The sequence below is a fragment of the Dermacentor silvarum genome, chromosome 8 (assembly GCF_013339745.2).
Source record: "Dermacentor silvarum isolate Dsil-2018 chromosome 8, BIME_Dsil_1.4, whole genome shotgun sequence".
Classification (NCBI taxonomy): domain Eukaryota; kingdom Metazoa; phylum Arthropoda; class Arachnida; order Ixodida; family Ixodidae; genus Dermacentor; species Dermacentor silvarum.
In genome coordinates this window covers 58754218-58770419 of record NC_051161.1, presented here as the reverse complement: position 1 = coordinate 58770419, position 16202 = coordinate 58754218, and the positions used below count along the sequence as shown (strand labels likewise).

Genomic DNA, 16202 nt, shown 5'->3' with positions numbered 1-16202 from the left:
TGCGGGAGCGCGATGTTGAAGCCAAACGTCAGCGTTGTCTTGCCCTCCGACAACGGTGGTGCACGCCTTGGCAACGCTAGCTCCAACTTCCCCGGTGCGACGGCCAGTTTTCAACGCGATTTTCTCAACCGGAACTTCGCAGCCAGTGGCAATGCGTATGATCGGTTGTGATTCGAGCACAACGTGGTATTCGTCAGTGTAATTCGTTCGGAGTAACACCGAAGAAACACACGACAAGCTTCGCGTACCCCCATTTCCTCGACAGGGAAGGGGCTACCAATTTTGTTTCTATAAGTACAGTATACAGCGGCGTTGATAGACGTTGTCCTTCGCTCTATCTGCAGCAAGGTATTGCGGGAAAATCTTGCAGTGATGCAGCCACCTTGAGCCGCTTTTCATAAAACTTCACGTATCTTCATGCCTATATTTTGTCCACTGCAGGACGACGGCCTCTCCCTGCGATCTCAATTACCACTGTCTGCGCTAGCGTATTTCCCAATTTGCGCCTGCGAATTTCCTAACCTCATCATCCCACCTGACTTTCTGCCGTCCTCGACTGCGCTTTCCCTTCTCTTGGTATCCATTCTGTAACCCTAATGGTCCACCGGTTATCCATCCTACGTATTACATGGCCTGCCCAGCTCCATTTCTTCCGCTTAATGACAACTAGAATATCGTCTACCCCCGTTTGTTCTCTGATCCACACCGCTCTCTTCCTGTCTCTTAACGTTACTCCTAAGATTTTTCGTTCCATTGCTCTTTGTGCGGTCCTTAACTTGTTCTCGAGCTTCTTTGTTAACCTCCAAGTTTCTGCCCCGTATGTTAGCACCGGTAGAATGCAATGATTGTACACTTTTCTTTTCAACGACAGTGGTAAGCTCCCAGTCAGGATTTGGCAATGCCTGCCGTATGCACTCCAACCCAATTTTATTCTTCTGTAAATTTCTTTCTCATGATCAGGGTCCCCTGTGAGTAATTGACCTAGATAAACATATTCCTTTACAGATTCTAGAGGCTGACGGGCGATCCTGAATTCTTGTTCCCTTGCCAGGCTATTGAACATTATCTTTGTCTTCTGCATATTCATCTTCAACCCAATTCTTGCACTTTCTCGATGAAGGTCCTCAATCATTTGTTGTAATTCCTCTCCATTGTTGCTCAATAGGACAATGTCATCTGCAAACCGAAGGTTGCTGAGATATTCGCCATCGATCCTCACTCCTAATCCTTCCCAGTCTAAGAGCTTGAATACTTCTTCTAAGCATGCAGTGAATAGCATTGGAGAGATTGTGTCTCCTTGCCTGACCCCTTTCTTGATAGGTATCTTTCTACTTTTCTTGTGGAGAACCAAGGTAGCTGTGGAATCCTTGTAGATATTTGCCAAGATATTCACGTATGCCTCCTCCACTCCTTGATTACGCAATGCCTCTATGACTGCTGATATCTCTACTGAATCGAATGCCTTTTCATAATCTATGAAAGCCATATAGAGAGGTTGATTGTACTCCGCAGATTTCTCGATTACCTGATTGATGGCATGGATATGGTCCATCGTAGAATACCCCTTCCTGAAGCCAGCCTGTTCTCTTGGTTGACTGAAGTCAAGTGTTGTCCTGATTCTATTGGAAATTATCTTGGTGAATATTTTATACAATACAGAAAGCAAGCTAATGGGTCTGTAATTCTTCAATTCTTTAACGTCTCCCTTCTTATGGATAAGTATAATGTTGGCGTTCTTCCAGCTCTCTGGTACACTTGAAGTGGTGAGGCATTGCGTATAAAGGGCCGCAAGCTTTTCAAGCATGATATCTCCTCCATCTTTGATTAAATCTACTGTTATTCCATCTTCTCCAGGCGCTTTTCCCCTGGTCATATCTTTCAAGGCCCTTCTAACTTCATCGCTAGTTATAGAAGGAGCTTCTGTATCCGGTTCATCACTATTTCGAATGGAAGAAGCTTGGCTGTTTTGGCTACTGTACAGGTCAGTATAGAATTCTTCTGCTGCTTTTACTATGTCATCGAAATTGCTGATGATATTACCATGCTTATCTTTCAGTGCACACATCTTGCCTTGTCCTATGCCTCTACGTATAACTTCTACGTATACGTATAAGCGCCATTAACTCGCAGCCACAGCCTCTCGTGGTCTCGCCCCGTCAGCCGCAGCCGATCAGCCAGACTAAGATATCCAGCATATCAATAAAGCTTGTAGCGCTCTCTCTCTCTCCTCTCTGTCCGATTGCCTGAGTGTTCCAGCACCAAACAATGGTGAAGCGCGCTTACGTTAAGACACGTTCCGTGAACAGGATCCTTATCCACTGGCACTTGGTTAGCTACCTTGATTGGTGCTAACCTTGTTTCATTATAGGCAATGTAGATGCACTACAGAGCTATAAAACATTACTAATATTCACGTGCGTAAGGTGAACAATGAGTGCGTACGACGAAACGAATGATAAAACGAATAATGACGGAATAATACTGTTTGTCATTGGCTGCGCGGCCTGGTTTCTTCAACCTGTTTAGCGTATCCATAGCTTTGTAAATACCGCCCCGAAATTTTAACGCAATTTTAACGCGAGCGCATTGGCCTAGTCGTTTCAGAGCTGCTATGACAAGTGCTCTGACAGTGGTAGTAAAACAAGAACGAAGTTGTATTACACACACAAAGAACTCTGGTGCGGTAATTTCGGCTTTGTTGACACTATGCGAGCTTGATTATTGTCGCAATGACACTTAGTTGTTTCGTTATAAACTCCCTTTGAAAGGTTTGCAGCAGTGCTAGGAAACGAGCAGTCGGAATGTGTCTTAAGAGAGTTGCTACAAACTAAACTATTTCATTTTGTCACCATTCTCTGAAATGTCCAGGCCCGCTAAGCCGCTTTCTGTCATGGGAAGGTCTGCTACCGCTGAGCCGGCTCTCGTTCGGTGCGTACCTGCTGCACGTTCCCATCCAGACGCTATCTTACTTCATCGCCAGGGAGCGAACCTTCTTCTCGCACTACACGCTGGTGAGTGACGCGTGTCGATAAGCTCGTTCACATGAACTCGACTTCAGCGGGTCGAATCGGAAGTCGAAATGACCCGGCTCGGTTCGACCACACTCACAAGCATCTTGCGAGTTGGGCGAGTGAGCCCACGACTTGCAGGTGGTTTGACCCAACTCAACTTGAGGCTCCCTTCGAACCCACACGCTATAGCGTGTACGTGAACCCGAAGATCGGTTTTCTGTCCGACAAGCGGACTCGACCCGATGCCAAACGGTCACCATCGGTTAGACGTCGATTGATCCAGTCGATAACTAAGCAATACGCGAGTCCAACGTATACCCACTGCACATTGTCGTTCCGCAGCCGCTTAGCCTTTACTCGAAAATTGAACAGCAGAGAGGTAATATGCGTTATCAAGTGATATGGCAGCAAAGATGCCCAAGTGTTTAATTGCAGACTTGTAGCATATTATCATGATATGCTAACCAAGTATAACGAAATGCATGACAGATGATAATGAAGACAGACTTAGATTCAGTTTTTCACATACGTGAAGTGGCGGTCCGATAAAGACATTCTACTCTTGCACAAAACATAAATTTTCAGATACATTCCATATATAATAACCACAAAGTGGGTTCTCTTGCATCAAGCATTGAACTCTCAACACTGTTCGTCTTTTGTTAACGTTTTGTAGCAAAAAGTGTAATTATGTAATTGTCCAGTGTGTTGTGTGCCAAAATATACTACCCGCCTACGCGCCTAAATGGATGTGGCATTGTGCTTCGGTGGTCACCGCTTGTCACACAACCGCTTGGGTTGTCGGCGAACACTCGTGTACTCATGGCTATATAAGCTGCGCCGCACAGCTCGTCAAACTTATTCCACAGCTTTCTCCTATACGACGTCTTTCCCAATGCAGATTTCCTTCTGGAACGTTAAACCCAATGAATTTATGCTCCGCCTAATTGATCTAAAAAAAGCGCAGTCAAGTCACACACTGTGGTTAGATATAAATAAATTTCATAAAGACACCTAAGGGGCACCCATGGAACACCTGGCATTGAACACCATGGAACACCAGCATTAATATCGCCTGCTTGTTATTTTTCCCTACCTTCAGGTGTCGTCGTGTTTCGCTGCGATCATCTGGAGCTACGTCCTGAGTTACCTCATGTTCATCGCTTGCGAAGGTCCCACTGCCAACTTGGAAGCGTTGCTCTTTGTGCGCCGCAAGCGCAAACAGAGCGAGTGCAAGAGCGCAGACCTGAATGGCAACCGAATGGGAGACAGGAAATTGCAAATGTGTTTTCAGAACAAAGCGGCTCGCTCTCCAGCCGTTGGTTCCGGCTCCATCGGCATTGTGTATCGGTTGTGACGACCACACTATTTGAAACCACCACAAATACAACCGCGTTATTGTAAATAAATATTAAGGTACCGGCGCTGTGTTTATAAATGTGTCGTGTGTCGTGAATACTTGGGTGCACCTCGAACAGAAAATCTTTAGAGCTGTAGATGATCTCTGTTAAGACGAGCTTCTGACGAGAGTTCAAGGCTCCTTCGAGCCGTTAATTGTATTTGTCTCCTCATCTCCTATCCGTGCGTAGAGCAGTTAACTAGAGAATGATAGCGTATACCGACCTCTCTGCCTTCACTAGGATAATTCTTCTCACTTTCAATGCCACTAGCTCTTTCTAGAGTTCGGGCAGGTCTTCAAGCACACTAGTACATCCTTTGTGTGCAGGAAGAGCTAACATCAAGCTGAAGCGACTTTTTGTTAATAAGTAAATCAAATCTCAACCTGGATCATAAATATTTTAAGGTTTCAGAAGTGTCAAGGTCTCTTCAAGATCTAGGACATTGTTGATACAAATCTTCGCACTTAGCTACACTGCTCTGCAGGCCCTATTTCTCTATCACGTGAGGTACTCGTGGCCTGATGTTTCCGCGAGCGGTAGTTATGAAACAAAGAAATTGACCGATCTTGCTCGTTCGTTCTTTGCGCTTTGCTCCCAGCGGGGCAGAACGTGACGTAAAAGATATCCGACCTGCGATCGAACCAACTATTTTGCGTTTTCAAGTGGAGTATAAAACGACTGCGATAGCACAAGTTTTTTATTGCTTGTTTTGTTATTGTGGGGAGTGCGCTAAAGAACTTTTCATTTTTTCAAGCGCCCCCAAAAAAATCCAATGTACAACAAATTGAACCATCACGATTTATAAATGCCAGCAATAGTTTGAATGGCGTTACCATATTAATGCACTGTCCAGATTACACGGAAGCCTTTTTGGTTTGTTACGACATTATGGGGCGAAGGGGTGGGGGTATTACACTATCGCATTTGATTCTTCAAAAGTATCTTCGCTGTAATTGATCTAACAGAATGAGAATCATTGAAATTCGGCAAATCTTTCCCAAAAGTAAGCAGTTAGGAAACGGTCAATCTATCCTGCCCAACCCTTCTCACTGTGGTCTGCATGCACACTTTTACATTCAAAGAAACACGCCAATCTTCAGAAGACTCCTCTATTCTTATGTCTGGAGGGCAAAGTGAAATAATAGCATATACGAGGTCTGTTAGAAAAATATCCGACATTTTTTTTTTTTTTGTGAACAGCTGATGGATATGAAACAAGCGCGCTTGCCCCAGCCGACGTTGAACCTTCGTGCGCATGCGCGAATTTTTTCCCACTGCCGATAGCGTCAGTCGCTGGAACGCAGCGTTTGATTGAGGCAGTGCGCAGTGCTCTCGTCAGCTTTTGCATTGCAAGGAAAATGGCGGAGCGACTGGAGCAGCCATACTACATCAAATTTTGCCATAAACTGGGCGACAGCCAAGTGGAAACCATTCGGAAGATTCATACGGCTTTCCGTGACGATGCTGTGAGTAGCACACATATTAAGGAGTGGTACAAGCGGTTTAAAGACGGCCGTACATCGGTGGAGAGCGAGCCACGCTTCGGTCGGCCATCAACTTGCCGAAATGACCAGGTCATTGCCGAAGTGAACGCTGTGGTGATGCGGGACCGTCGTGTGACTATCCGAGAAATTGCGGAAGGGGTGGGCATCAGCACTTTTTCTGCACATTCCATTATGACCGAAGATTTGGTCATGAAGAGGTCAACAGGAAATTGGCGCATCCATCACGACAATCTCCTGCACATTCCTCGCACTTGATTCAGACTTTTTTGGCGAAAAGCCGGACTCCTGTAGTTCAACAGGCTCCTTACTCTCCTGATATGGCCCCCTGCGACTTCTGGCTGTTTCCCAAAATCAAGAGGCCATTGAAAAGGAGCGCGATTTCACACAAGAGAGGACATTATGGCTGCAACTACAGCTGAGCTAAACTCCATTCCGAAAGAGGCCTTCTCGGAATGCTTCCAACAATGGCAGCACTGCTGTGGAGTCCCAAGGAGACTACTTTGAGGGTGATTAGGTTTCCAACGCTCCAGTTATGCCAGTTCTTTTTTTTTCGGCCAAAGGTCGGATACCTTTCTAACAGACCTCGTATGCCAGCGATGGCTAGCTAGTGCTTTTATAACGAATATTCCATCTCTATGATTTCACGTAGTGTTTAAAAGTAACGTTGAGATTGTCTCTACGGCATTTGTAAATATATACGTAAAATCTAGCTCACTCATTTGAATATTCAAGTGCGAGGTAAAGTTACACAGTGCACTCACGAATAATTCAAGTACTGCTGATTGTTTCATTCGCGTTGTTCAATGAAACATACTCGGTTTATTCAACGAATTACAGGCGTTTTCACTGGTTGCTATTTCTTACTGAGACAATGAGCAAGCTATATTTTATATAGCATATATCCCAAATATCTGGGTATGAAAACAAAGCTCTCCAAAGAAAATAAATGTATACAACGAAGCTACAAAAGAGTACGTCGCATTAGATAATAAAAACATAGCTAGTAAAAATGTATCTATGCAGTCCGATAAACGAAACAATTTTCACGAATGTGCTCGTATATCACACAAGCATAACAAGAGCTCGACTCAAAAATCTTTCAGACGATAAAACTAACTTGCAACAATAAACTTTTATTCAGAAGAAAGTGAATGGGGAGATAATATAACTTATAGAAAAATACCAACGATGTAACAGAGAAGGAAGTGCGTATTTGTAATGGTACACTGCGTCGAGGTACACGCTTCATTACATCAGGCACAATCTGTTAGCATGATGAGCGAAAATTTTCACTCGGGCATCTTGGGCTGCTAGCAGGAAAATGTGAACACGAATGGTGAGGCAACGTAACAAAATCTTTTGAAGCCCGGTCAGGTACAGGTGCAGACGATGTTGAACGGCCCATTGCAATATCCACCTTGATGACCATAAGTGCTTCGGCATGCTTGTGAACAAGTCAGCAAGGACTTTGGACATCCAAGACCTACAAAAATGCGAATGTTTTCATTCAATTCACAGCTCCCTACGAATCTGTACACGCAGCTTGCTTATGTGTCGTTACACTGTGAAGTTGTTTTTCTTACTGCACCAAGCAGCTCTACAAACCACAATAGATAAGATTAAACTATCTAACCAGGCCTTATGAGGAGATAATTTTTATACTTCTGCGTAAAAATTCGTAAATTCAATGCATCCATAAACTGCCTGCGTGAAGATATTGTACACATATAATAGTTACACAGTATGACGTCTATACTAAAAAAAAAAGAGGAAGGCGGTAGGGAAAGACATGAAGGTTAGCCAGTGTAACGTCGATCAAGCTACCCTGCCTGGAAACAGCTTCTGTAAAAGGTATACCATGTATACAATGAGAAAGTATCATTATCATTATTCATTAATTAACGTTAAATGTGGGTATTCAACTCTTTAGGTCTCGCTAAAAAAAATGACAAGATGCACCGTCTATCGTAGGCTGACGAAAACATAGAAGAAACACTAAGCACCCGGGCCATACCTACGTGCCCAAAATCTTTTAGCCTCTGAGATTTCCTGACTTCAACTTACCTATATCGAAATGGGTCACTTTGTAGGCTGCTGTCATGTCCGCCAAAGTAGCGAAGGCAAAGACCCCAAGGCAGAAAACTAGCAAGGCTGTCTTCATTCTGAAATATATATTTAAAAACACAGAAAATTGCTTATTCGTCTCTTCTTGGAGTTCGACACCGGGCGTGCTTGTTGTGGTTCCAAATATTATCAAGATGTGGTTATTGGGATGTTGCAAGAACCGACGAAACAGACCAGCAGACGTGGGCATGACAGACTGCAACGGCGCGCACAAACGAGGGATATGGTCGCGACCTCAGCTTTAGGGGAAAATGCGACGAACAGCGGTGAAAGGAACGAAGGCCATCGCGTACCCATAATCTCCCAGTTAGCATTCTTGCTTCCGCGAACTTTATTTAACATTAAGAACTTATCGCGAGTGAACTTATTTTGAACTGCGTGCATGACTCTCAAAATAGTGATTGAATTGGATTTCCTTTTTTTTTGTCTGTTCGTACAGTGGGCGTGTTGGGTATTACCAACACTGCAGTTAATTAAATCGAATAAAGTTTGCCTGTATAACCGAGTTGACGCAGTTGACGGTTGGAATTTTTTTTTCTCGAGGCACATCAACTCAGTAGCCTTGTTCACTTGTTCGCTTGGATGGATGGCTTATTAATTTGTATCAAAATCCGGTGATAATTTCCGCGTAATCAATCACTCTCTCGCCTACTTTGTCTTCGCTGATGACCCAAATTGTAACTTTCATCTCCATTCATACTGCCACCTGCATCTTCTCTGTGGTCATGACACGGTTCAGCAATCCGCCGAAACGTAAGACTGTTGCAATTCCTCACTGCCGTTTTACTAATATATATATATATATATATATATATATATATATATATATATTGACTACGACTATACTACTACTTGATACTTCGGTGTTTGGTTAAACATTTGCAAATCCCAATAAGAGCACAGAATTCAATACTTCGCATTTCGTTTATAAGAAACCCTGTCCTGTCCCAGCCTCCAAAGGAACAAAACGCAGCACTATCGTAGGTCTGCAATGTGTAGTCGTACAAAGGCACAATCTTGGCGTCTAAGTGCCCTCGCATCCGGCATTTTGGCTGTAATTGGCATTTTGGCATTTTGGCTGTATCTATACAGTGAACATCTCATTATCTAAAATATTAGTATAATATTACAAGCTTTCAATACTCGATAAAAATTCAAGGAAAACAAGAAAGTAAGCTAAAAGTTCCAGTGCGAAATAGTACAGCAAATAGATCCTAGTTGATAAACAACAATACTGCTACTATGTTTACAAAGTACAAGGCTAGATCTTTGAACGTGAAATTCTTGCCGGCTTATACTGATTAAGTATACTTGTTAAGTAGTAGTGCAATACTTGAAGTTTATCATTGTTTCGAAACTTTGGAACATATGAGATATCACTGCCTCGAGTACATTAGGTACCATATCTCTCAAGAACTGCTTAAAAGCATCATTCGGCCTTTTCAGTTCAATTACCTGAAGAGACAGACATTCCTTGCACCACCAATTGCAATGTCCAGGTAGCTAATCGAAAATATCCATAACTGTTTCATTATTCACTTTAGAGTTACAAAACTGAAGCCGAGTGGCAGACTGAGTCTTGTCTGTTCAGAAGAAATTTTAATATTTGCACCAATCTCGAGATGTTCGTCCGGAAAAGGTTCAAAAGGATGTGTTAGCGTTCCAATTAAGATATTCCATAAAGGCTATAAGGATGCTTCTGGAAAACTAAACTGAAACGACAATGTCTTTAACAGCACATAATAACTCGAATCGTGGTGCTAAGAAGACGTGACATAACTACTAATTGGTTCAATATCGCAGTTGCAACATGTGCTTAAAATTGATAACTAAAAGGCAATAAGTGAATCTTTCTAATTGTTTATTCGAACATTGCGATTTCTCACGCAGGTTACTTTCGCCTTTTTCAGAAATTCAAATGAAAGGGTGGAACAGCGCTGTTGGTCAAATGCGATTTGAGAAAATATGTATTCTAGCTAAAAAAATACAGCTCGTATAGTGCTCAATTGCTGCGCAGATGAGCTCTCATGCAGTTTACATTATTTTTTTTACTTCATATGTGAACATATTAGCTTGGTTTCATCTACATCAGAAGTGAGCTACGCCACTCAATGGGTGGAGCCACGCACGATTTTACCACAATGCGAGCCTTTTGGGCTTTAATTACCTGCATATAGTATCACCATCTTTAGTTCAGAAGTATCGAGCTATATGTTAGTGCACCTTTTGCACAGCCACAGTTCCTACTAACAATTTTAGAGCACATCAACGGACTGGCTTCATATCGCATGATATCCGAATGCCTTCAGCTCCTTTCAATCAGCATCAAGTTCACTTATTACTGGTAGTCCGTGCGTTGAGGCTACGATGATTACAATATCATCATGAATTGCTGCTAGCTGGCAACATTACATCCACAAATAGGTTCACTGATAGTTCACTTTTAAAAGGCACCTGTTCTAACAAAATAATTATCGACGTGACAAAATAATAACGGAACGGAACACAACAAAGTGAAAGCAGGTCGTATACCTTTTGGGCCACATTTTACTGAAGAAAAAGGCATAAATATCTTGTGGCACAGACATTATGCGCAAACCATGGACGCCGGTTGCGGTTTTTCTGGGCACATGTCAATTATAGGAGCTACTTACGTACCCGCCGCGGTGGCTTAGAGGCTATGGTGTTGCGCTATGGTGTTGCTATGGTCGCGGGATCAAAGCCTGGCCGTGGCGGTCCGCATTTCGATGAGATGAAATGAAAAAACGCCCAGTGTCGGGGGCGTGCATTGGGGCACGTTAAAGATCCCCTGATGGTCAAAATTAATCCGGACTCCCCCACTACGGCGTCCCTCATAATCGAATCGTGGTTTTGGCGCTCAAAACGCCAGAATTCATTCAGCTACTTACGTGAAGTGAGTGCAGGGAGTATGCAGCAGTGGGCTTCGCGCTTCACACTCGTGCTTCAGGCTTCTGGATGGCAGCAAATGCCTCAGAGTACGGCGAGCAGCCAGCCTTAAAGCTTTTGTAGCACGCTCGGCCTGGTTGCCGCTAACCGTCGGGGGGAAATCCTGCCGCGTCACCTGGTAGCGGTGGCGCCAAAACAGGGCGCAGCAGTACAAACACGTTACTTTCTGGGATCAATGATTCGTTTCGACTGGGGGAACTATGTGCCACAGATTGGGTGGGTGGTGGGGACGATACATATTCCCTCTCCCATTCTCCGCTTCACTCTCAGCCGCCGACGCGCGTCGCAGCGTTGAGCGGCCTCGACACCGAAGTTCTGGGCAGAAGGGCTTCCCACCCGGAGACGGACGTAGCGGCCCCACGTGCCAGATCGCGGCCAGGACCGGGGTGGCAAGCGAAATAGAAAGAGAGGGAGAGAGAGAGAGCGCGCGCTTTGGCGACTCTCACTTCCGTTGCACTTGTCGCGTGACCACAGCGCCAAACAGCGTTGACCCGAAAATAGAGATCGGAGCGCCGTCGCTCAACGTTTCAGCGTGAGAACTGATCGAGCCACCACTCACCGGCAGGAAACAGCCCCAGCAAGCCGATGGGTGTGCCAATGCGCAGTCGTACGCGTATTTTCGTCCGGCAGAATGTAATCAAAGAGGAACTCCCGCGTGTGCTATTTTCTCGGCGACTTATTTACGTTGTTTCTCTGTCATGTTCATTCGTGAAAGGAAAGGGAAGAACCGGAAGTGGACATTAGGGTGGCGCACTATAAGCTTTTAACAATATGCCGAAGACGTAACGCCCGGGCAAGCATATTGTCAACATGACGTCCAGTCGTTCGATGACGAAGACCGTTTTGATTATGTCGTAAGCGGTGACGCGGGCATGCTTGAAAAACAAGTGACCTGGTGCAAGTCGCAGGGGAGCAGCGTCTCTCACTGCATCAGTGCTGCAATCGCTTCTGTTCTCAAAGGAAAGGGCTCCTGTACAGGATGGTAAGAAGAGGAAATCCTCACGAACGCGTGACACAGTTGATGTTCCCAGAAGTTTCACGGATGGCGTGCAAGGAAGTGCTGCACATTCTACTTACATTCATGACAGAGTTTGAATTGATCGCCACATGGTGACACAAATTCGTGACACAGAGAGCGGCGATCAGGAGTACAAATTTCAGGCTGAGTCTTCCGGCAGGCTAACTCCGCCTGAAGGACAACATGATCGCCACCACCTTGACCGTATTTGCCAAATTGTCTTACGACGGCTTTCTTACTGTCCGGTTATCTGCTGATGAGCTCTTCATTCTGAGCATCAAACTCGGCCAGCATTGCTTTCTTAAAACCTCATATTCTATCGGTTATAATAAGAGTTCAATCCCACATATCAAGCGCATTTATACTCTCCCTGTCCTTGACGTCAGCATACTCGTATCTTGCACTAGAACAACGTACAGCTTAGCGAAATGACGTCAAGACAACGATTTACGTGTCAGACATCACCCTAGCAGCATGAACTCCGTCAGCTGGCATTGCTGGTATGGGCCCGTATATAAATATACCAGCAATACCAGCTGACGGAGTTCATGCTGCCAGGCCTGGTGATGTCTGACACGTAAAAGATGCATGTTTGTAAACAAAGGTGCATATTGTAGGCAAGCAGAGCAGACGACTTCGAACAACAATCCTTGACTTGTAAATCTTGAAAACGCGTTCGAGCGTATTTATTCTTTTCCTCAGAGAATATTCCCGCCATTACACCTTACCAAAAGCTTTGTTTACCAGCCGCGAAAGTGACGACAGCGCCGCCGCATCCCCGTGTTGTCCCGGTTAGCAGCTTGAGTATAGCGCCCTCTGAGCTTCCTGAGTATAGCACGTAAAATCCACGCCATATTTCTCTGTTTTCTCCCGCTTTCCTCTGACGTACGTTTTCCATTCGTCGCTGGTCACTTTTGTACTTTTCCAACGATGTTTTTTGCTGGCACATCTCTTGGTGACTATTCTCTTGTCCCACGTGCAAGTAGCCATATTGCACGCACGTTTAACGTGGGGGCGTTCACGTGGAAAACCAGACGACATTTCTTTAAGCTGAGAGCGTTTGCGAAGTGCTCTAGGGGTCAAGTGTTTCCCTTTGTGCAATCGTCTTTTAAAACAAGTCGCGAACACCTAGGGCTGTTTTAAAAGCGATTATTCAATTTTTTTTTCGCAGCCCATGAGCTACTATTCGCACCAACTTCCTCGTACAACGCGCCTACAGGTACAGACCCGCCGCACGATGTTTCACGTCCTGCGTGCAACTGCTAGGCAAGGCGAGCGCCCCCCCCCCCCCCCAAAAAAAAAAAAAAGCGGTAAGAAAGGAATAGCCACTTCTTGTATTTCTGAACATCGAATTTCCTTCTATGTGTTATAGGTTCAGTGAGAGACCACTATAAAAAAAATTAAGCCTTTAGTTTTCTCACCAATGCCAACTGTACCATGAGGGAAGGTTAGGCTGCCGGTAGTTGGATCCCTATTGCACTAACAACCCTAATCACCTAGTAACAGGAGGCACACTCGGAACCGCTAGAACCTTGATCGAAAATAGAAGCCTGTCTGAAGAACTATAAGTAGCAGTACAACGACAAAACTGATATGACGGGAAGGTTGATCGGCTGTGTAAACAAATTCGTTTCTTTCAATTAAGTTCCAACAAGTTCTGGGGATATCTATATCACGTTTCTATGTTTGTTTGCATTTCTCTTTTTTTTTCTCTTTGCTAGTTTGATAAACTGCCCCTTGTGCCTGCGATCTTTCTTCAGATTTGTTCCAATGTGTTCTTTTTACCTTATTCTTGTACTTTTAGTGCACTTTTCCTATTGAACTGACTTGTGTTAACTCTGTACTTGTTCATGTACCAATACTTGTTGCTGGGCTAGTTGGTTCATCTTAGTCCGTAATGCTAAACGCAACCAAGGACGGAAAAAAAGCTTCAGGACGGGAAAGTCCTGCCTGGTGTACTAACCAAGGCATGATTATACACGCTCTTTCCTGTCCTGAAGCTTTTTTCCGTCCTTGGTTGCGTCTCAACTTTACGGAATTGTTCATGTACGTGTAGAAACCTGCCTTGGTTGCCAAAAGGCCAAATAAATAATAAATTAAAACACTTGAAAGTCTGCTATATACTAGCATCATAACAAACGAAACTTTCCGTTTTAGTGGCTGTAATTTATGTAAACAAGAATTTTTGTTTCATGGCCTAAAACAGTCTATTAGTGATGACCATGCTTTACTTGTACTTTGACCTTATTTTTATAATTTTAATCTCAATAAACCTGCGCACTTTTCGTGAAATTGTCTAGGGTCTGAATTGCTATTCGATGTCACGATTGAAATTGGGCAACGCGCAACGTACAATCTATGTTGTTTTTATTTCTCAGACGCCGAAGCCCGAGCTTAGTCGCCCAACAAATTTGTACCAATATCTCCAAGCACTATCCCTGCTCAATTTCCTTCACGCTTCTGCTCATCTCACCGCCTACTACCGAGCTTGGCCACTGCTGTATATATTATTCTGCTGCTTACATTTGTTTCACTGTCTCGATAGAGTTCAGAAAATAGCATCGAATACTTTTATGTATTGTGAAATATCTGCATTTCTCGGAACGCATTTTTTTCATTGCTTTCATTGAAAGCAAGTAATAAAATTGCATCTGTTTCTTTTAATGAGCGCACTACGTACGTGGAAAACTTCACCAAAGTAAATGAAAATTTTAATAAACTTTTGAAGGGCTGCAGTGCACTTGCCTCTGCTGCCAGTGGTAAGCTTTCTATGGCCGTAAAATTGACCTTTCGAAGCCCTCAGCTACAATTCGTAAACTTGCGATATGTATTGTAAAGCGATTCGTTTAAAAGTTAATTAGTGAAGCTTTGTGAATTACTTAAATATTTATTTTTATTTATTAAGCAAATAATGCACACCTCTGAGAGTAATCTAGCTCAATAAGTTTAATTGTGCTATGTGCCACGGTTGAGTTTTAAAAATTTCTCTCAACGATAAAGAAAAAATGACAACCTGTTTAGATTTGTGTCGTATACTTCTCTGTGCTAACACTTCTGTTGCCACTCTTCCTCCGACAAACATAATACATCGCCTGGTTCCTCGTGACGTCACCGAGTCCTCGTGTCATCGCTTCGCCCGCGTTAAGCATAGCAGTACGCATCGCATTTAGTTGTATAACGTTTAGTGAAACACTTCACGAGAGTTTTGATCACGTAGATTCCAACATGTGCTCTGGATCTGCGTTTAACGCTTTCAGACGATGTGCTCACAATTGTGTACAGCGAGAGTGCATCAACAGCAAAATCACTGAGGAAAGTATAGCGATATTTAAAGTGTGTCGCATACATCTTGAAACACTTATTATGGGAATTGTGCTTCAATTTTGAATAACGTGTGCAGAATGTTTTAGCAAAATGAGTGAGAAGGTAGACGGTTGGGTGTTTTTACTCGGTGTCAATATGTTCTATGTAGCGCGTTTCTTCTCAATTAGTTTTTCCCAATGTCATGCACCAGGCATAATTTTCAAGCGGCTGGATAAGTGCTTTTCAAGCTTTTCAAAACACGAAACTGTTTATGTTCTCATATTTGATGTTCCTGTAGTGAGCTCTCGCGTGGAGTCGACATTCTGTAAACTTGACCAAACGCAAAAACAATCGAAAATTCCCAATCTTTTCTGCAGCTGTACACTTTCTATGATTACGAAGATGCAAGATGAAAGCAAGTTCTCACTCAACGGAATAAAGTGGCGTCTGAAAAAGTTAAAATTTTTCACAAATGATCGCATCAGGGCTTAGTTTCCTGCGCATATAAATTCTACACACTTTTGAGTGCGCCTGTCGCCTTATCTACATGATGCTTATGCGGCGCTCATCGTGGGTTATTACTGTTTTTTATTATTATTCTCGATAAATATTTTCTAATGTTTCGAATACAACTTCGTATTATAGATTGCATCGTAGAGAAATTTAGGCCAATTATTGTTACAGAACAGTACTGGGATGATAAATTAGTGTCGAGAAACTTTCCGTATCCGCAAAATCGTTCGCCACCAAAACTGTTTGGGCGCATTTCGCGCAGGAGACACCCTCGCGTTCATCTCGGCGCCTTAATTAGGCGGCCCTTACGGGTGAATGAAGAGCTAGGATCCCTGGCTCTGCCCCTATAAGCACGGAAAAG

At 43.7% G+C, this 16202-nt stretch overlaps 1 protein-coding gene and 1 long non-coding RNA gene across 4 annotated transcripts in view; one reads left to right on the top strand and one right to left on the bottom strand.

Annotated features, from left to right (window-relative positions):
- Nucleotides 1-5235, top strand: part of LOC119462144 (nose resistant to fluoxetine protein 6-like) — a 121094-nt gene extending 115859 nt beyond the window's left edge. The window contains exons 13-14 of one of the 3 annotated variants that reach the window (XM_049672367.1): nt 2869-3011; nt 4114-5235. In XM_049672367.1, the coding sequence (XP_049528324.1) occupies nt 2869-3011; nt 4114-4368 (398 nt within the window). In that variant the 3' untranslated portion in view covers nt 4369-5235. The remainder of the gene's footprint in view (nt 1-2868; nt 3012-4113) is intronic. The other 2 variants (XM_049672366.1, XM_049672368.1) reach the window with 2 other exon arrangements.
- A 1285-nt stretch (nt 5236-6520) lies between these two features.
- Nucleotides 6521-11244, bottom strand: LOC119461291 (uncharacterized). The gene is made up of 3 exons (XR_005193963.2): nt 10950-11244; nt 7981-8078; nt 6521-7399 (listed from the first exon to the last, which is right to left on the bottom strand). It is a non-coding gene; the product is annotated as an uncharacterized LOC119461291 (long non-coding RNA).
- Nucleotides 11245-16202: the final 4958 nt, after the last annotated feature.